Genomic DNA, 22,074 nt, shown 5'->3' on the forward strand with positions numbered 1-22,074 from the left:
CCCGGTACAGAGCCCAGAGCAGAGGCAGCAGGCTGGAGTCCCCCCACGTGGGGAGGACCCTTCTCCAGCCCCAGCTCTAGTACCCTCCACCATGCTGAGTCACTGCCGGGCCGCCTGCCCGGGTGTGGTTTCCGGAATGGCACGGCGGATTCTCAAGGCGGCACAGCAGGATCCGCGGTGAAAGGAGAACCGAGCAGCACAGGCCAGGGCAGCCCAGGACTATGGGCAATTATTTGTCTAGTTTTACATACCACTGCGGCAGAGTCAAGAGGCAGCCTGATAACCCTTTGACCCCTCTGGAGGTCTTCCTCTTCATTTCGGAAGTTTTCATCTCATTCCTCATCTTAAAAGCATCAAAAATAAGTCTAGTCTCACAGCAAGGAAATGGGCCTTGATTTGATAAACTGCTCAAGACAGCTGTGCTGTCCTCTTGCAACACACCCCACCAGGGCATCGTCCACACCCATCTGGGCTCTTCTCTGTCCAGCCCTCCTCTTTGCACATCACTGATCCTCTGTCTGCCTAAGTGCTGCCCTTCCTCTCCTGGCATTCTGTTCCCATTACCCGGATTTCTGTCTGGAGGGGATGATGTTTGAAGGACTAATTAATATTGTTTTTCATTAATAGTATTTACTCCTCTCTTACCTCATTCCTTAACCCAATCCAATCATGGGAAGTGGGACAGACATTAAAGGCCCACAGTATTCAAATCTGTTTGGGTTGTATTGTTCACCCTAGGGTCCAGAAGTGGGTCTGGGGAATTTACCAAGGACCGGGGATAGGAGACAAGGGCCCATCTGGAGGGCAGGCACAACATCTCAGTATCTTGCTGTATTCTCCTTTCTCTCTGCTTTGGCCAACCCAGAGAAGTTTATCTGGTCTGCGAGGCCTAAAGACATGAAACGGTCAAAAACAAGACCCAAGCCAAAAATCATCTGCATTAATCTCTAGCAAAGTCACTCTGCCATTGGTGAAAGAATAATGTGATATAAACCGGTGACATTGGGAAAGAGGAAGAAAGGGCTGAGGCTTGAGGGGAAAAAAATCAAGTCCTAGCCATGGAACAAAGAGAAAGAAGCACATTTTGAAAAATAAAAGGATGTGTTTTAAATTTAATCAGGTACAAAACTTGCAAACAAAATGGGAAGTTTCTAGATATAGAAACCTATAGGTAGAACAGAACAGTCCTGATCTTAAATGTCTAAAACTTTTTACTTCATTATTGCCTCATTAAACCAGCTTTTTAGTGCCCAATTTTCCAACAGGAGATGAATAATGAATTTAATGAGAATGATAATGAAGGGAAATCATCCCAGACTGAATTCCTGGTCCAGATGAAAATTTCTTTCTCTGGGCACCAGAAAACAGGTTTGCAGCCAGGCCGGATCTGGGTTTTCAGAATGTGGCCCCAGGATCTTCTGCATCAGTGGTAGTCCCTGCAAAGAGGCCATTCAGGAGGCTTACTCCAGACTTACTAAATCAATCTCTAAGCAGAACCCTAATAATATGCAATTTTAACAACTGTCTCAGGGGATTTTTATGCGAGCTCAGATTATACACTCATGGTTTCAGATTTTAAGGAAACTTGCCAAGAGGATGTGAAGAATGTTGACATCTTGCATTAAACAGTCTGTATTTCTATTATAGAATAATTATTTAAATAACAAGTATATAAAATAAAATCTTCTCTTCCTTTCTTGTTTATTTCTGTATTGAAAATCCTCCCATCAATTTGGGTAATTATTGCCCCTTCCTGTCACTAAAATAATACATCCTATAAATAACAAAAAATTGTGATTAAAGTGGTAGGAATGGACATGTGATTTGTGTTTTAGGATTCCATCTAGTGACTTTATCTTCCTCTTCCTGGTCTCTCTCTGATATTCTTGACATTCTATGGTATTTTGGCAAAATGCTGCTTCTCTCTTTCCTGGATGTGTGGCCACTCCTCTGGTGACAACACTTCCCAACCTCATTTATAGCTACATGTGGTCAGATGACCAAGTTTGAACCATGGAGTGTGATTGAAAGATATATGCAGTTTCCAGATCATTCCTAACTAAAGTCAGGCTGGTCTCTCTGGAATTTGGCTTTTCTCACATTCTATAAATTGCATCAAGGAAATGAGAGGGTGGCTTTAATTGTGCAGAAAAGGACAATGTCCAGAGAGATGGAAAAACAAGATGGAAGGAACTTAGTTCTTGATTAACCCTAATGAGAAGAGATGTTCTACCAGTTTAGACTGGCTGAATTGTTACATGAAGGAAAAATCAGCTCCCATATTAGTTAAGCCATGAGATTTTTGCCTTCTCTTTGCTATAGCATCTCAGCCTTTACCCTAACCAACACTAAAAACTACCCTTAGCCAATTACCACTTAAAGCCACCCACTAAATCAGATTTCTGAATCCTTTCAGTCACTGTCATGCTTATCCTCCCCAACAGACACTATGCTTACATGGACCCCAAAGAGCAAATAAGAAGAGAGCTATACCTTACTCATGAGGAGGACTATAAAAAAAGTTCTAAGACATAAGGAAATGCAGAAGGTCACTATGCATGTAGGTAAAACCTAGATTTATGACGCTAGTATGATTTATAAGGCAACTTTTTCTCTATAGTGAGTCTTTGTAACCCACTGGAATATACTCCTTTCAGGCATCTCAACAAAGAGCACACTTTTTTCAATGTTTTAAAAAAAAAAGTAATCTTTATTTGGTTTCTTGTACAAAATATAAATTGATTTAAGGTGTTTAAGAAAGGATAAGTCATTGGATAGACTCCTAAATTTGCTAACAACAACAACAAAGAATTCAAGAATTGAACGCTCTCAATTTAGTAAATAACACACCTAAAACAAGTAGTTCTGAGTTTTTGCATATTTGACTAAAAACAATTGAACTTGTGCATTATATAAGGATGCCCTTAAACTGTATTTTATGCCTTGAATTCAGACTTTCTTAAGATATCTGGAAAACCAGTATTTTATGCTGCTTATCCTACCTGCCCCAACACTATTTAATTTTGCCACATTCAACCCTGATACAGACTCGAATATGTAACTGAGTGCTGCCTATAAATATATTTACACAGAAAAAATATATGAAAATGTTATTAGTGAGTTAGAGGACTACATTGCCGGTTACTTGGTTACTCTGAGTTATGAGATTACAGACTATTTTTATTTTCCTTTCTTCTTTGTCTATTTCTGCATTTTTGAAACTGTATATAATGGGCTTATAGTTTTATAATAAAGAGGAAACAGATTTATAGGATCTCACAACTGCAGCAGGATTTCTCATTCTCTTTCCATATCTTCTCAGTTCCTACCGCACTGCCTCACGCATAATATATGCTCAAGAAATAAACACAAGGGAAGGAAGAAAGGGGGGAAAAAGGAAGGAAGAATACAATGGGAAGGGAGAAATCTGCTAAGTGCCATCTGTTTGCCCGTCCAGATTCACTCTCCACCTGCTTTGAACCCAAAGCCTGGTCAACAAGAACCACCTAGGTGAGCTCCTTGTTCTCTGGTTTCTGGTTGGCTTTGGCCAAGCGAATGCACTGGCAGATCAGAGATGTGGAATACATAGCTATTTATTCCCTGGAGCAGCTCCCTGTGGGTCACTGCAGCCCGCTGTCCCCCTCAACCAACCAGACCCAAGACCCTTCCCACACAGCATTTCTGGTTGGGGAGAGCACTGCCCCCTCTCTCCCTTCGGATCTTGAGGTGGCAATGTACCTCACTTTGACTAGATCCAGGGTGCTGTGCTCTCTTGCCCTGTTTTTACATCTTGTCCAGCCTTTTGTAAATAGTCTCTTTATGAGATGCTCCTCTAAGTCTCCAAACTGAATGTACCATCTATGTATTGCCAAGACCCAGGCTGATACAGAATCTGTTGGTGACAAAGAATCCAGCAAGTTCTGTCCTCCAGGAATGAATCTTAAAGATGGATTTAGAAAAAATGTTTTTAAAAATATCACCAAGTATTGCTCATTTCAAAAGTTTAAACAACAAAAAGATTATTCTCATTGAGAAACTCCTGTTTTACACTGAAGATTTGGTAGTAATACACTAGGTATTATGCTTTTTCTCTTGGAAAGATAAAGATAAAAATCTACATGCACAGTCCATTCTTTCTTCATCCTTACAATGACCTTAGAGATTTAACACCCTTTAAATACTCAGTATAATTGTTTAAGACATGCATAAATAAAGGATGCCTAATGGAGTATGAGCATGTTCTCAGAAATTAGTTACTCCTTTTCAAAAATCATTTTTCATCTATTTATCAATATGATTTTTTTCCCTTGGCATCCTTGAAGGTGAAAAAATTTCTAACCCATACTTAAAATTAGAATTAATTTTATAAAAGTGTTAAATTAAAAAACCAGAGGTCTTAATTCAAATTACAAATCTTATTATTTTATTTCTACATCTAGTGAATTTTAACATTAACCTTTAAGTGGCCTTTGATTAATATTTGGTAACATTTACAAGCTTAACTAAACTTCATTTGAATGTTTTAAATTTATTATATTCCTTTTATTTATGCTTGTAACTGGCAGATCTTACCCAAATGTTTAGGATAGTAATGAAGCTAATAAAGTAAAATTGCAAATTTTGTGAATCTTAAGTTCTCTTAAACATTGCAATGCTTTCTACAAGCTTTGTAACTCTAAAATCAAAAATTCAATTATGCATTTTAAGTTGAAATCATGAGGATATCAGATCTTTTAATAAACCAAATTACCTTAACTATTACAAACAGTATATATATTTTTTCTAAGATTTTATTTCATTTATATATTTATTTATTTATTATTTGACAGAGAGAGACACAGTGAGAGAGGAAACACAAGCAGGGGGAGTAGGAGAGGGAGAAGCAGGCATCCTGGTAAGCAAAGAGCCCGATGCGGGGCTCGATCCCAGGGTCCAGGGTCCTGGGATCTAGCCCTGAGCCAAAGGCAGCCACTTAACAACTGAGCCACATGGGCATCCCTACAAATACTTTAAATATAAAACATACACAAATCATACCCAAGTAAATGCAAAATAATTCATCTCATTGGTTTTCAGCTCATTATTCCTGTATGTAAGGGTAAAATGAGAGAATTATAACATCCAAGCAAACTGGAGCTGTTATCACAGATAAATAGATTATCTGCTTAGTGGCTGATAAGTGAACCAAAAAGTTTTGACCAAGACACCTCTGGAGCAGCAAACATCGAGAACAGGTTTTCTTGTAACACTAAGCTGCCTGAACCTTATTTTATGGAGCCGTCTCAACAGCACCTTTCCTGGCAATCAGGTTATATACTACCTAATTCTCAAGGCTGGGTTCAGTTAATTTATTTACTCCCTGATTCTATTCTTAATTCTTTTCATATTTTTTCTTTTGGTAGACACAATTCTTACAGATACTTTAATGATACCAGTTAAGCTGTGCATATCTTCTTTTTTTTCTTTCTGTCATGTTAATGATAGGAATCTCTGACCATCTCTGCCATTCTTCTTTAGGTTACCGTAGATAGCAACAGCCTGGATGAAGGATTTGTTTCATAGGTCTCTAGAGTAAGCACTTTAACGTTTTCCTGCCCTCGTGGGTGCTGCTCTTAGATTGTTTGTCTTAGCCTGTGAAGGACTGGTCCTACATGACTTGGGTTGAGCGGGCCTGGGCTGAGAAGGCTTGGATTGGGAGGCCTGGGGTGAGCATGGCTTGGGCTGAGTGGGTCTGGGCTGAGGCTTAGATTGGGAGGCCTGGGGTGAGCATGGCTTGGACTGAGTGGGTCTGGGCTGAGGCTTTGATTGGGAGGCCTGGGGTGGGCATGGCTTGGGCTGAGTAGGTTTAGGTGGAGAGGGTTTAGCTTGGGAGGGCTGGGGTTGAGTGGGGATGGCTGGAAAGGGTTTAGTCTGGGAGGGCCGGGGATGAGTGGGTTTTGTGTGCGTGGGTTTGGGTTGAGAGGGCACAGGCTGGGATTGGTTGACCTGGAATGGCTTGGACTGGTTGGATGTGAACTGGGAGCTGGGTAAACATTTGCTGTTGGACCTGGGATAGGATCCCATTTGGAAAGTTGGATTTGAAGGCCCATCCTGTGCCTTCAGTTTGGCTCCTTGCTGAAAAGCAGGTCTTACAGGTTTTTGTATGGCTCCAGCTGGTTGAAAGGCCTGGGGGTAAAGACCTTCAATATGGGATGTTGTTTTTATAAGTTTCCCAGTCGCCCTAGTTGGCTGTGTTCTCTGCGGATAGGCTTGTTTAGGCTGCGGCTTCCCAACTGCTGCTGCTGGCTGCATACCCAGGGGATGGAAGTGACCTACGTGGGAGACCACTGCCCCAGATCTTTTAAGAGCTCCCATTGTTCTGTCCTCCTGTGGTCTCTTAGGCCAGGCCTGTACATGCTGAGACACAGGTCTTGTTTTATCCATGCAATATCCCCAAGAAGTTCTTGGAAATTTTATAAATCTTTCAGGTGAATAAAATCTCTGGGGTGGGAAGTAATGAGACCTAAAACTTTTACCTCGACCATGGCCCCTTGTTTTCTGAAAGGGCCAGGGACGGAACCACCTGGTCCTCTGCTCTGACCAAAAGTGGGAGCCCATAACCCAGGGGGCTTTCAGAGACATATGGTTAAAGTTACCTCCAATTCTGGTTGGTAGAGGATAGGAGTTTTCCTGAGGAGGCATGAGTACTGGGGTGGGGTGGAAATTCTGAAGATTCAAGCTAGCCCCGGGCTCGCTTATAGGCATCTCAGTTGCACTTTCAGATGAGCTTTCTGGCTGACTGTGTCTTTGTTGTTTCTCATCTTCAGCCAGGTTTTCACTCGAGGAACTGTGAATTCCCTGAACGTTCTCAAAGTCTTGATCTACCTGGATTCCCAACTCCCTGGCCAGGGAGGCCATCTCCTCCATGGTCACACATCTGAGTGAAGAGGACATCACTTCCTGCAGAGCAGCTTGAAGACCCTCCATATTCTTCCCTCTCTCCCCAGCTTCCTCCTCCTCCCAAAACAGTAGCTGTGATGGCTTCAACTTCAGAATCCTCTGGAAAAGCTGAGCCTCTTCACTCTCCTGGGCCTGGGGACTGAGGACAAAGTACAATCTCTCAGTGGCAGCTTCTCCTAAAAACATTAGCAAGTCCCACTCCTTCTCACCTAGGTAGTCAGTGAAAAAAAACACAGCTGAGGAAATTTCCACCAAAAAACCAAACTGTGTCCAAAAATTTTCTAGGTCTCCACGGAGGTTGGCCAGAGCAACAGGCTTCTGGAAAAAACTAGGGTTTTCCTTTAGACAGTCTCGCTCAGGAAAATGCCACGTTATCTCAACCAGGCCATCAGAGATTTGCCGGGGAAGCACCGGAACAGTAAAATCGTGATGGAGAAAGATTTTGTGTGATTTCAGTTGGGCAGGACAAAGCAGTCTGTTGAGGATTCTGGACTTGGAGAAGCTACAGTACCCTAGGCGCACAAAGGAGATGACAGGCATCTTCGGAAACTTTTCTGTGTCCCCTGGAAGCCCTCCTGAAGACTGTGTTGACCACTTTTTCACAATGTCCTTCATGGCCCCTAGCATTAAGATGCTTTTATTGTTTTCTGCATCTGGCAGGAGCAGGGGAAGAGCAAAACCGCACTGATACATGTTTGACATGACTTCACGCTGCAAGGAGCTGTCTGAACAGAGCATAGACGCACAAAGAACATCAAAGGGATGAATGGTTTGTACGTCCCTGATTTCCAAATTCTCTACTCCAGTCACCAATTCCTCTTTGCCATCTTCACCCGGAACCCTGTGTCTGAGGACTGTATCTCTGGCTGTCACATCCAGAGCTTGAACTTTCATCAGGAAATTCCAGGCTAAGTCTCCGGGAGTCTCAGGTGTCCACATACATCCCCGATCTAAGGAGAATTGCTGAACAACATCCGGCAGAAGCTTTCTGCTCCTATCCATGTTTAAACATGATAGGACATCTTGAAACACGTTTTTTCTTTCTGTAGGGAAAAAGATACTCAGTGAATGTCACATTCAGAGTCAAGCTTCCTTCACGGAGTTCTAAAACTAAATAAGTAATTGACGTTTTCATTGTGAAAAGATAGAACAACACAAAGTGAAAGTTCCCTTTTGCCAATTCCATGTTCCTTCTAAGAGATGTCAATGTGTTACATATGTTTGCTTCCCATCCTTGTTCCATGCAAGTACATAAGTATGCATGCATAGAGAGAAATATATCATTTGGTTTGGTGGATATTATTTTATTTTTATATAAATGATATTATACTAAACAAGTGATTCTTCAACTTCTTTTCACTTAATGGTATTCTTTGCAAATTCTTCCAAATCAGTTTATACAGAGATTGACTTAATTCATTTTAACTAATCGATCATATTTCATGATTTAGATGGACCATTACTTATTTAACCATTATTTACAGATGATCATTTAGGTTTTCCAGTTTTTTGACTAATGTTTATATGCAGCAATGGAAAACACTGTTAATGCTTCATGATATACATGTGTGAGGAATTTCCTAGGTTGATACTGATTTCTCTCTTGAATGTATCTCTTGCTAAAGTTTGGAAAAATGGAAGATTTTATTCCCATTAAACCTTTCTCAGAATTTATGCATTGTACCTAATTTCTCCTAATCTCCCGTTTTCTAATATGCCTCCTAACCACTTCTTGGGAATAGATATAGTGCTTAGTAGAAAAAGAAGACCAGAGAGTATTTTCTACTCCTGGTAGATGGCAAACTAACATAAGACTCTTGGATCCCAGGGCACTTGGGTGGTCCAATTGGTTAAGCCACTGCCTTTGGCTCAGGTCATGATCCCAGAGTCCTGGGATTGGGTCCCATATCCGGCTTCCCCTGCTCTACAGGGAGCCTGCTTCTCCCTCTCCCTCTGCCTTCCACTCCCCCTGCTTGTGTGCGCGCTGTCTCTCTCTCTCTGTCAAATAAATAAATAAAATCTTAAAAAAAAAAAAAAAAAAGAAACCTATAAGCTGACAATCAGTATTTATTTTTGCTTATACTGTCCACCATTGTGTAGGCCCTGAGTCTTCCTCTCTGTCAACACCCACCTCTATGGAAATTCCAGATTAGGGAGGCATAAAGAATCTGAGTAGCAGCTTTTCTGCTGACGTCTAGTGCCTTTCTTCACCCCTTCTCCCCATTATGGGATGGAATAAGTTGTTGCCCAAGTATCACATATCATTCCCCATACCTTCAGTCCTTTTCTCCTCCTCCTCCTCATTCTCCTCTCCCTCCTCTTCTTCCTCCTCCTCTTCCAATGACATGCCAGTTTCTGAATCCTCATAGCTCTGTTCTTCATCAGAGAAGTGCAGGATTTCTGAATATGCACAGCCCTCTTCGCCATCATAAACACTGTGCTCTGAGTCATTATAATCCTCTTCTTCCACAGCGGGCTCTGCATTTTCCGAGTATCCAAGGGATTCTAGATATTCCTCTCTTCCTAAGTACAAAGAATCATCCGGCTTCTCATATCTCTGTCCATCCTGTAAATAAACAATAGTTGCTGGAATTTCATATTCGGGGTTCTCAACTGAATGTGGTGATATGACTTTGGGCGTGTTGTATTCCTTCTCATCTTCGCTGGAGGTCCAAGCAGTTTCTTTATGACTAGTTTTCTTCTCCTCAAAGGATTCAGAGATTCCCATATCCAGGTGTTCTTTCTCTGTGAAGGATACCGTGATCTCAGGATTCTCAGGCTGTTTCTCTCCAGAGGAAAAAAAATCTTCTGAATTCTTGTTTACCCCTATAGGTTGAGGAGGTTGTATATTCTCATGCTTTAAAAATTCTGAAAAGAACAAGAGAGTTGGGAGGGAGTTTGTTTCATTTTTTCCAAATTAACAAGAATAAATTTTAGAATAACTTGAGTTTCCAAGACCTCAAAGCATCATCTCTCTTCTTTATTTCAAAACTGGAGGATATGAATACCTAGCGTCTCCCACATAAATAACAAGGCACCTGGCATTCTTTCTTTCACTGGAAAAAAAAAAAAATCAAATCACGTTTCTACCTTGCTCAAAAGTTTGAGTTCTTTGTAGAAAACTCAAAGAGTACATGAGTGAAACAGAAAATGTGAATCCTATGAACAGTGCTTAGTTGTGGTTTTACTGTGACCCAAAACCAACTCAGATTTCCTAGAGCCATTGCTAATGAAATCTGATGCTAATCATTTCTAATCAGGAAGCAAAGAGCTCTAATTTGGAATAGTAAGTCCTAGATATAATAGTATCTATTTCTCTAAGCATATGGTTCTTGTCCTACGGTAGAGATCATTAACATTAACTTCTTATCTGAGCCTCTACCTCTCTAATATCTCTTAAAATGATCTTTAATATTTTTTAGACTTTCAGAAAAAGGAGCTACACCTGCCTCTAGTGGTAATCTACAAAATTGCTAAACAATCCATTCTGGAAGAATTACTCCCTCATCTGTCACAAAATATTTTTAAACATTGAGGAATTAGCATTTGAGGGGCACCTGGGTGGCTTAGTCGGTTAAGTGTCTGCCTTCAGCTCAGGTCATGATCCCAAGGTCCTGGGAAAGAGCCCCACATGGGAAACCTGCTTCTCCCTCTCCCATTCCCCCTGCTTGTATTTCCTCTCTCGCTCTCTCTCTCTCTCTCTTTCTCTCTTGCTTGCTCTCTGTCAAATAAATAAATAAAATCTTCAGGGATGCCTGGGTGGCTCAGCAGGTTAAAGTCTCTGCTCAGGTCATGATCCCAGGGTCCTGGGGTCGAGCCCAGCATGGAGCCCAGCATGGAGCCCAGCATGGAGCCCAGCATGGGGCTCTCTGCTCAGTGGGGAGCCTTCTTCCTCCTCTCTCTCAGTTGCCTACCACTCAGCCTACTTGTGATCTCCATGAGTCAAATAAATAAATAAAATCTTTAAATAAATAAATAAATAAAATCAATCTTAGGAGAAAATAAGAATTAGCATTTGAATTGCTCCAGAAAAGTAGGCTTCTGCTGGCATTCTTACCACAGAAAAAAATGAAGTTACTGATCCACCATGTATCATTTTTCTGCTATTTCCGAAATGGTTATACTAAGTGAAAGATGCAGCACTTGGTCTTGGGGTTGTTAAATATCCATGAAGTTACTTACTGAATAGTAAGCAGTTTATACTAGCACTAAAAAATCCCTGCAAATTTTAGATACAGTTTCAACAAAAAATTATCAATCCCTTAAGCCAATAAGATACATTGCTCCCTGCTTTTAAATTCCTGGACACTTTTACCTTCTATCATATTTTAGTGAAAATTATCTCCAGGAGATAGACAAATGAGAACAAAAGGCAATTATTTTCTTTTTTCTGCCTTGTCCCTCCCACCCCCCGCAAAAGTATAGAAATCCAACTTACCATGCTCTAAGCCCCAAATGGTAGCTGACTTTGGAAAAGTACTAAGTAAACACTTGAGAAAATGCTGACAGCACACCTCTCCCTTTTTCTGTACCAAAATTAACAGCTTTCGACTTTTCTTCAGGGGATCTGTAATATTCTCCAGAGTCTCATACTCTTCTTCAGAAACCAGCCTCCGAGAGGTTAATGTGTCTAAGACAGAATCAGGATCTTGTTGGAGGATTTCAAGTAACTTTTTCCGTTCTCTTTCTATGAGCTCAGAAGGAACACTCCCCGCAGCCATTGTTCTTCCGTCCTCTAGACCAGGAAATGGATTATGAAACCGTTTCAATAGTAAGTAAATACAGCTTTAAAAAAAAAAAAAATGGCAGGGGTGCCTGGGTGGCTCAGTGGGTTAAGGCCTCTGCCTTCAGCTCAGGTCATGGTCTCAGGATCCTAGGATTGAGCCCCACACAGGGCTCTCTGCTCAGCAGGAAGCCTGCTTCCTCCTCTCTCTCTGCCTGTCTCTCTGCTTACTTGTGATCTCTCGCTCTCTCTCTCTCTCTCTCTCTCTCTGTGTCAAATAAATAAATAAAATCTTAAAAAAAAATGGCAAAGATTAAACAGGTCAAAGATGCCTAGCATTGAAGAGAGTGGATAAAAACAAGCCAAGACAGTGTGGAAATCTAGCCCTGAGCCCCCCGGCCTGGCTCCCTATAGATCATCTACCTACTCTTTTGATGATTTAAGTCAGTCTCACCTTGACTCAGCCCCGGAGTCAATTTCGCTGAGAAGTCTCTTGAACTTCAGTCTGGACTAGGTGTTCTGAGCTCTATTTGTGATAAGAATGTGAACTGATTAACTCTTTCTGGAGAGAAATCTAGCAATAGGCAGCAATAAATAATAAATAAATAAATGCAGATAGATAAAAATACAAATTTACACCATTCAGCCCAGCAATTTCACTTCTAGGTAATTATCTTAAGGAAATAATCAGACAAATGTCCAAAGATAAATGTGCAAGAATCTGCATGATGTCGTTTATAATAGCAGAAAATTTAAGATAACTAAGATTTCCACGAATTGGGGATTTGTGGAATAAATGTTGATATATCAACAGTAAAATAAAAAAAGAATAGTTTAAAAGGATGAAGCAGGGTGCCTGGCTGGCTCAGTCAGTGGAGCATGAGACTCTTGATCTCAGGGTCACGAGCTCGACCCCCACATTAGGGTAGAGTTTACTTAAAAAAAAAAAGAAAAGAAATAAAAGGATGAAGTAAGCCTGTGTATACTGACAACTAGTGATATCCATGATATATTGTTATGAAAGACAAAGTTACAGATCTCACTTCTGTTTTAAAAATTAAAATGTGTATAATGCACATATATAAAATGTATATAATGATATATATTTACAAGAAGACAGGAGAGAGACTCCCCAATTATAGCACTGGTTATCTTTGGGGATATGATAACAGAGGGATTCATACTTTCTACTTTAAACACTACTGCATACTTAAATAGTTTACATTTTTTGTTTCCATTAGACTTTAGTTTTTATTTATTCTTTAGATTTTATTTATTTTTTTTTGAGAGAGTGTGAGTGCATGTGCGTGCAAGGTCGGGGGTGAGGTAGACAAGCAGATTCCATGCGGACAACAGAGCCCTACCCAGGGCTTGATCTCACGACCCTGAGATCATTACTTGAGCTAAAACCAAGAGTAGGACACTTAACTGACTGAACTACCCAGGCACCCCTCAATTTTTTTTTAAACCATCTAGTTGGTCTTTTTTTTCTTTTTAAGATTTATTTATTTATTTATTTGAGAGAGAGCACATGAGTGGGAGAGGCAGAGGAGGATCCCAAGCAGACTCCACACTGAGCATAGAGCTGGACACAGGGCCTCTCCCACGACACCAAGATCATGACCTGAGCAGAAACCAAGCCATATGCTTAACTGATTGAGCCATTCAAGCACTCCTAGCTGGTCTTTATTTACAGTTCCATAGTTTGCAAGAATCTGAAAACAATCTAAATAACTATCAACAGGATCCTAGATGAACAAACTATAGTATTTCATGGAATAGTATACACCATTCAAAAAGAATGAACTTTAGTGACCCACAATATAATCATAAAAATACAAAAGGAAAACTTCAAGTCCCAAAAGATTATGTACAGCATGATACCCTTTTTAAAAGTTGAATGTAACTTAAATACATACACATACATACACACATTTTAGGAATATACATGGAGTCATTAAAATTATATAAAGTGTGGGTGCCTGGCTGTCTTAGTCAGTAGAGCATGCAACTCTTGATCTCAGGGTTGTAAGTTTGAGCCCCACATTGGATGTCAAGATTACTTAAAAAGTAAAAATTTTAAAAAATTATTTAAAATGAGAAATCAGGAAATAATGAATATGAAGTTAAGAAAGATGGTTACCTAGGTTCAGGAGAGGTTGGGGATAAGATGGGATAAAAGGACAGGAAGATCATGGAGTTAGACATAGGCAATAATCCAGGGATGAGTTTATAGGTGTTTACTATATTATTAAAGGTAATTAAATATGTAAATAAAGGCAGGGACCAATGTTGCATGGACCAATGTTGAGATGTATTAAGAATCAAGGAGGAAAAAACAAAACAAAACAAAACAAAACAAAACAAAAAAAAAGAATCAAGGAGGGGTTCCTGGGTGGCTCAGTGGGTTAAGGCCTCTGCCTTCGGCTCAGGTCGTGATCCCAGGGTCCTGGGATCAAGCCCTGCATGGGGCTCTCTGCTCAGCGGGGAGCCTGCTTCCTCCTCTCTCTCTCTGCCTGCCTCTCTGCCTGCTTGTGATCTCTGTCTGTCAAATAAATAAGTAAAATCTTTAAAAAAAAAAAAAAGAATCAAGGATAATGATGAATTAATCTCTGCTGTTCCTGAGGTTGAAAAAAGATTAAGAAAATCTTTATATAATACTAAAAATTAATTTTAGGTAAGAGTTTTAACTAAATGCATCTCAAAAGGGAGGCAGAAGGGTACGATAGGAGATTCTTAACTGTTGTTGAAGGGACAAGGAGACAGAAAGCCAAGGAATGACAGGCTCTAGAAGCTGGAAAAGGTGACAACAGATCTTCCGGAGCCTCTAAGGATATAATGCAGGCCTGACCACATTTATTTTTGAACCCAGTGAGACCAGTCTCAGACTTCTGACCAGAACTGTAATGTGTGTTTTAATTGTGGTTAGGAACACTTAACTAGAGATCTACTCTTACCAGATTTTAAGTGTGCATACACAGTATTGTTAACTATAGGTACAATGAGGTCCAACAGATCCCTAGAATTTATTCCTCTTGAGTAGATAAAATTTTTTAAAACGCAGTATAGCTTGTTTGTTTTAAGTCACTAAGTTTGTGGTAACTTGATAGAAAAGCAGTAAGAAACTAATACATCATCTAATCCAGCAAACCCCTCGAATTGCAGTTTGGATCCAAGCACTGGCAGGTTGGCCTCCTCTACCGCTTCCATGAGGACAGGGACTGTCCTGTAAACCCCTGATTCCTAGAGTTCATTTTGCTCCGCCACCGGCTACTCCGTCACCTTTGCTAACATTTCACATGTGACAGGTAAAGAAATCACGGTTTACATAGAAAGTAAGCACATTACACGGCTATTTGGGATCTTTCTCCCTATGAACTCTTAAATGTTTGGATTTTTTGCTGTTTTGCGAGGGTGGGGGCATTGCTGGGTGAAAGGTTACGATCGGATTACCGTCTATCAAGGAGATCTGGAAACCACCAATCTAGACCCTACTTAGAAAGGGTTTAAGTACAGACTTCCGAGCCCTAACGAAAGGGGCCGAATCGGATTTCCTCAAATGGGGGAGGGAGGCAGAAAACTGTATCCGAAGATTCCACGGGTGATATAGCATACTTAAATTTTAGATCAAAATATATACCTCTAGGGGTGCCTGGGTGGCTCAGTGGGTTAAGCCTCTGCCTTCGGCTCAGGTCATGATCTCAGGGTCCTGGGATCGAGCCCCGCATCGGGCTCTCTGCTCAGCGGGGAGTCTGCTCCCCCCCCCCCCCGCCTGCCTCTCTGCCTACTTGTGATCTCTCTCTGTCAAATAAATAAATTAAAAATCTTAAAATATGTGTGTGTGTGTGTGTGTGTGTGTACCGCTAAACTACAGTTAGAAAAAAACATGATTCGCCTTTCTTTTTGAGATCTGGAGGCCACCTCCTGAGAGGCCGGGTCGGAGCCTCCGTACCGCCTGCGACCTCTTGGAAAACCAGCGTCTGCCAAAAGACTCTGGCCAAAAAAAAAAAAAGCCTCTGGCCAGGGTGAGGAGGGAGCCGGAGGAGCCCGTTTCTCCCAGATCGGGATTCCAGTTCCATCCCGAATCCACCACACGCCGGGAGCGCGGGCTCGCCACGAGTACCCCCAGGCTCCCCACCGGCTTGGCTTAGTGACCGAAACCCGCGATACAGCCACAGATGTAAAAAATCAAAGAGGCAGGAGAGCAGGAGAGGAATCACAAAGACACTTGTGGCGTCTCAGCAGCTCTCGCGCAAGGCGGGTCGGCGGAAAATACGCCCATTCCGACTCCCGTAAGCTGTGAGCCCTCCCGCCCGCCGAGCGCCGGAATCCCTATTGGCCCTGCCTCGGCTCCGGTTCCTCCTCTAGACCCCGCCCACACCGCTGCGACGGACGTTTGAGAACAGTGCCCCCCCCCCGCTCGCCGGAAGTACTTCCCTGGGCGGAAGCTCCTTAGCACAATATAGCGGAAGTGCCTCCTCTTCCGGCCTCTTTGGGGCCTGCCGCGGAAACAAGATGGTGAGTTGTTTCCAGTGGTTCTTCGTATCGCCTTCCATCCTCGTCTTCTGCGTCGCGCTCCCTGCCATCCTGAGGGGGCCGGCGAGGTTCCTAATAGAGGGAGCGGGTGGGTAGGAAAGGGGCATGCTGTGGCCCTCAAGAGCCAGAAGAATGGCTCCTAACTGTACCTGGGGATGCTGAGTCTACAGCCGTGGAGCAGGAGCCACTCTAGGTCCCTTGTTTTCTTTCGATCTTTGGAGAAGCCTTGCCCTCGGATGAGAACTGAAGGAAGAAGCGTGGTCTGGGAGCGTTTGGCTCTGTAAGCAAAAAAACTCATTGTTGATGAGGTCTTGCAGGAGCTCTTAAGTTTGGGGGTCGGGGTAGGGAGGAAAACCACCACGTTATTTCGTCTTGCGGCTTGTCTTTTTTGCTGTCTCTGCCCTCTAAAGAATGTAGCCGATTTCAAAAGAGAGTAGTCCTGGGACGCCTGGGTGGCTCAGTGGGTTAAAGCCTCTGCCTTCGGCTCAGGTCATGATCCCAGGGTCCTGGGGTGGAGGCCCGACGCCCGCATCAGGCTCTCTGCTCAGCAGGGAGCCTGCTTCCCCTCTCTCTCTGCCTGCCTCTCTGCCTACTTATGATCTCTGTCAAATAAATAAATAAGATCTTTTAAAAAAAAAAAGAGTAGTCCCTGCAGAAGGCTTTAGATTACGTGAAATGCTGGTAGTGGTCTCTGACCTAGCGTTTAAGAAGCTAGGAGCGTCCGCCGCGGTTTCAGCCCTAGATTGTCTTCAGACCTTTCTTTTTAATAGCTTTTAAATCTTAATCAGTAACTTCTTTTACTGAAAACGCCGCGATACGTGTAGAAATCACTAGATCTCAAACTCGTTTCTCCCCTTTGCAGACGAAGGGGACGTCATCGTTTGGAAAGCGTCGCAATAAGACGCACACGTTGTGCCGCCGCTGTGGCTCGAAGGCCTACCACCTTCAGAAGTCCACGTGTGGCAAATGCGGCTATCCTGCCAAGCGCAAGAGAAAGTGTAAGTGGATTTGTTGGAGTCCTGCTGTGTGTCAGGCGCTGGGAGGGATGGCGGTAGTCTCAGGGTGCCTTGTAGGAAAGTGGGCGTGGCTTGGGGTATTAGTTGGTCCTTAAAGCAAAGTGCGTCTGTATGCAGATGAAGTGGACTTAAAAAACAAGGGAGGCACTCTAATATATTGACCAGCGGTGCCTGTAACCTAGGTGGGGAAAAGCAGTTAGAACCTTACCTGCCTTTGTGTTCTAGATAACTGGAGTGCCAAGGCTAAAAGACGAAACACCACTGGGACCGGTCGAATGAGGCACCTAAAAATTGTATACCGCAGATTCAGGTACAGTTTTTTTGTGTTTCCATTGTAGTTGGTTTTGTGAGCTTGGAGAAGAACCTCCTTTATGTGCTGTAAAACGAGGGTACTGCCCCAGTTAGTGGGGTTGCACGTGTTGGAAGGTATTTTTTTCTGCTGCCTCTGTAACCTTCAGACCAGTCAGTCTGGATTTTGTTACTCTCTCAATGAGCAACCGTATAAGCTATAAATGTTTAGACTGTGGTTTGAGCTGGACACCCCAAAATGTAATATTTCTTGGGGATAGGCCACACCTCACTTTCTCCCCAAAATTTGTCAAGACAGTAGTGGTGAATGAAGTCTGGGGTCAGGCCTTTACTTTTGTGGTTTTGAGCAAATCTGCTGTAGAAAACCGTCATAGTTACAGCATTTCTATAGAAAGAAAGATCTACTCTTGTTAAAGTCAGGCTCTAGAGTTAGAAATGCAGAATGTCAGCCCCAACTTACAGAGAAACTGCATTTCATGTCTCTTAAGGCATCAGTCATTTAGGTCTCAACCAAGATAATTTGTTGGGGAGACTGTCCTGTGCTGTGTAATGTAGGAGTTGGAGAGCATCAACTAAAACCAGGCTAACCTTTTTGGTGCTTCAATTCATAAAGCTTTAAAAGGGGGATAACAGTACAATTTCTCTTTGGGGTGTGTGTGTATAATAAATGAGTTAAAATGTAAAGCACAGTTAAGCAGTTTAGAAAATGTCAGCAATTAAACATGCTCCTTGTTTGCCTTGGCTAAAGGAGAGTGCTTAGGGTCTCTGCCTGATAGCCTAGGACTTACTTTCACAAATGGATCTCTTAACAAGTACTGGCCTGGTGACCAGGACAACAAAATAAATTGTTGACCTTTTTTCATTTGCAACTAAGTGTATGTTTAAAATGAGTATCTTGAAGCAGAAGGAAGTAAATAAAATAGTGCAGCTTATCGATGATGCTGTAAAAATAAATGTCTGAACATATGAATTTGATACTGATTTCAGCATTTAACTGAGATAAGCTCATTTAAATTCTGTATTATTAAAAACTGAAATGTATAAATTGATGTTGCTGAAGTAACTGGTTTTCATTTTTAATACGATGCAGGCATGGATTCCGTGAAGGAACAACACCTAAGCCCAAGAGGGCAGCTGTTGCAGCATCCAGTTCATCTTAAGGATTTCAATGATTAGGCACAATAAACAACATGGTTTTAAAAAAAATTTTGGTGTGCTGAGGTATTTTTAATAGCCTCGTAGTATCAGTGAGTTGCCATTGGATTGGGGATGGGACAACTTACTAGATTTACTTGTTAAGTGACTGTTCTGGCGCTTTAGCTTTTGAACTGGGTTGTGATACTGCTTAAGAGGATAAGAAACAAGCAGAATTCCAGGATTCCTTCAAGTAAGTAACACTGGACAATAGAAAAAATGCAGTGTGAGCACAGTAGAACTCACAGTACATAAGAGTATTTAAGATTTTGAAGAGTTCGGGCACCTGGCTGGCTCAGTTGGTGGAACAGGCAACTCTTGATTTCAGGGTCATGAGTTTGAGCCCCACGTGGGGTGTAGAGACTTAGTAAAACTTCTTAAAAAATGTTAGAGTAAATGAAAAAGCATAATTGCTTTTAGTAACATTCATCTGCTATAGTCTATTGACTTTGGAGAGTAGTCCTCAATCCTGTGTGATAAGGTTTGGAGTACCAGTGAGAACATGAAGGATGGTAATTGAATAAGTTGTTTTGGAAAGGTGATTTTAACTCATTCTGGTCTCCAAAATGCTTGGTTGGTATCTAGCACATAGGCTTGTGTGTGATGTAAGGTGGCCAGCTGAATATCGGAAGCTCCTTGCTAGGTGTGAGTCAAAACCCTGGAGTGCGATGGGTGAAGAGAAAGTTGGGCCATGTGCAAATGCAATCCATACAAAGTAAAGGAAAGCCAAATATATAAACTTAACATTTGTAGTTGAAAGGCAGTGGTAAATAGGTCCCCAGTGGTGTTTCTTTAACCCTCAACTGAGTAATCATTGGTTTTTCTGTGTTACAGGGCTCTGAAATTTTTTGCCATGCTTTCCCAGTTCTGATGGTTTGTTGCCAGTATTTTGTAATGAGACAAGGCCAACATAGTTGGATTGCTGAATGAAAGAACAGAGATTAAGCGGAGCAGGAGTGTTTAAACAGTCACCATCAAAGTGGCCAACTGCAGTCTTAATTTGCAGCTTCCCATTGATCACAACCTGACCTGTAAAGGATTTTCATGATCTTCAGTGACTTGCCAACCTTAACTGCACCCTACAGTACTTTCCCAGGATACTAGCTAAGTCCTACCTCCCTACCTTTTTTTTTTTTTTTTTTTTTAAGGTTTGTTTATTTGAGAGAGCAAGCACAGGTGTGCAGGAGCTAGGGGAGGAGCAGAGGGAAAGAATCTCAAGCAGATGCCTTCCTGAGTGATCTCAGGACCCGGAGATAATGACCTGAGCCAAAATCAGTGGAATGTTCAACCGATTGAGCTGCCCAGGCACCTCCCTGCTTTTTCCCTTGAGCTTCTAAACTCATCCTTAAGATCTTGGCTTACTTTCATTTGGGGGATCCCCAGCTCATCTAAACACATTGGGCTTCCTTGTGTGAAACTAGAGTGACCCATCTGTACTCTAGGCATGTATTGTTAGAGCATGCTTCCTGGAGTCTTGGTCTTTCAATAAATGCAGTACAATACTATAAACTTAACTCATTTAAACACTTTAGCTTATTATAAGAATACAGTGTATAATATATATACACAATATATTGACTTAACCAGTAAAGCTTATAAACAGTAGACTAAGGTTTTGGAGAGGTGAAACTTAAACGTGCATTTTTTTACTGCCTGGGATGTTGATGCTCCAAAACCTGCATTGTTACAAGGCTCAGCTATACTTCAGAGAATTGAAATAATCTGATTTGCTCTCAACGTCTTCCTGAAATCTTCCAGTGTCACTAATGCTTCCTGAGTAATGGAGGGACCCACTAAGATACGTATTGGCCAGTACAGAATAAACAGTCTGTGGGGCAAATGTGCACTGACCTGAACACCTGTGAAATTACTGAATTCTGGGTCAGGAAAAGCATTGGGGCAAAGGGTAAGGGGGTGGGTGGGCAGTGATTCATTAACAAAGGCCTGTGTTTATTGAGTATAAGTGAACTGACTTCGTTTGCCAGTGCCTGTGGCCCTTAACACAGTGAATTTGGAAAATTACTCTGGTGCTATGGTAATTATCCCGCCAGATCATAGAAGGTTCATGGACCAAATGAAACCACTCCGATCAGTTTAGTTTGATTTTAAGGCCCAAGAAAAAGCAATTGCAAAGAGGTGGAGCTGGGTTAGCACATTTAGAGAACAAACAGATTCAGATGAGTCATGATTTGCAGAAAGTTAATGTCTGATTTATGTGACGAAGTCCCGAGTATTGGTTGAGGTTTGGGTAGTGGATCCCTATCTGACGAAACACGTCCCACGTAATTATATGTAAGACAGTAAAAAGTACACCTGACACACTCAGGCAGCTTAGTTACCCGACTGAACTGGGGAGAAAATTTTGTTTTTCGGGCAGAGGGTACTCAGGACCAGATTAGTCACCAATGTGTTGTTGAAATGAAATCCAAAAATAATTTATGAGTGCTTCATGTCTCATGTATTGTTCACCCGACCCTTTAATCAGATACTGTGGTTTGGTTGGGTCAGGAGAAAGAGAGAGGGTTGGCAAGAGAATAATCTGGAGGAGTAAGCTGAACAAATCATGAAAGGTTTCAAGTACCATAGTTAAGGAGTTTGGACATTAGCGTGAAAGTAATGATAAATCATTGAAGGTTTCAACCCTGCAGTGGCACAATTAGTTTTCACTAGCAAGGTAGTTATAGAAGGTAGTGATGTGGATGTCATGAGTCTTGAAGCTAGAAGATCAGGCTGCAGGTTCTAAAGTTAATGTGAAAATCATGAGGACTTAGACTGAGGTAGTGGTAGTGGGGCTGGCTGTATTGGGAAAGTCTCTAATAAGAATATCTGAAATTTGAATCAAAGGGAACTTCTAAGCCCCCCCATTTCCTTCTGTAACATAGCCTGTATGAGGATTCCAGGAGATCATATGTGCGAAAATATTATCAGGAAGAGGTGCCTGGGTGACTCAGTTGTTAAGCGTCTGCCTTCCGCTTAGGTCATGATCGCAGGGTCCCAGGATTGAGCCCTGCGTTGGGATCCTTGCTCAGCAGAGAGCCTGCTTCTCCTCCCACTCCCCCTGCTTGTGTTCACTTTCTCTCTCAAGTAAATACATAAAAGCTTGACAAAATATAATTCTTTAAAAAAATTATCAGGAAGATAGGAGTCTTGGATGATAGGTTTCTGACCAGGGCAAAGAGGCGGTTTGTGCATTTCACTGAGATGGAATAGAATGGAGGGAAGAGGGGAAATGCTAACGTTGGTTTTGTGCAATCCCCGTGGGACATGAGGAGGCAGTGTTTAGGAAGAATCGGGTAAACCTGGTGGCAGTTGGACCAGAAGTCTGGGCTCGAGCTCTACACTGGAAGTAGTGAGGTT

The 22,074-nt window shown here is 42.0% G+C and overlaps 2 protein-coding genes across 2 annotated transcripts; one reads left to right on the forward strand and one right to left on the reverse strand.

Moving 5' to 3' along the window:
* Nucleotides 1–4,830: 4,830 nt before the first annotated feature.
* Nucleotides 4,831–11,887, reverse strand: CARD6 (caspase recruitment domain family member 6). The gene is made up of 3 exons (XM_080804878.1): nt 11,378–11,887; nt 9,214–9,807; nt 4,831–7,982 (listed from the first exon to the last, which is right to left on the reverse strand). The coding sequence occupies exons 1-3, from the start codon at nt 11,658–11,660 to the stop codon at nt 5,581–5,583; spliced, it is 3,279 nt and encodes a 1,092-aa protein (XP_080661004.1). The 5' UTR covers nt 11,661–11,887; the 3' UTR covers nt 4,831–5,580.
* Nucleotides 11,888–16,152: 4,265 nt separating this feature from the next.
* Nucleotides 16,153–18,729, forward strand: RPL37 (ribosomal protein L37). Its single transcript, XM_080804258.1, has 4 exons — nt 16,153–16,180; nt 17,061–17,196; nt 17,440–17,524; nt 18,614–18,729. Exons 1-4 carry the CDS (start codon nt 16,178–16,180, stop codon nt 18,681–18,683), a joined length of 294 nt encoding a protein of 97 aa, XP_080660384.1. The 5' UTR covers nt 16,153–16,177; the 3' UTR covers nt 18,684–18,729.
* The last annotated feature ends 3,345 nt before the right edge of the window (nt 18,730–22,074 follow it).

This window comes from Martes martes (assembly GCF_963455335.1).
Source record: "Martes martes genome assembly, chromosome: 5".
Classification (NCBI taxonomy): domain Eukaryota; kingdom Metazoa; phylum Chordata; class Mammalia; order Carnivora; family Mustelidae; genus Martes; species Martes martes.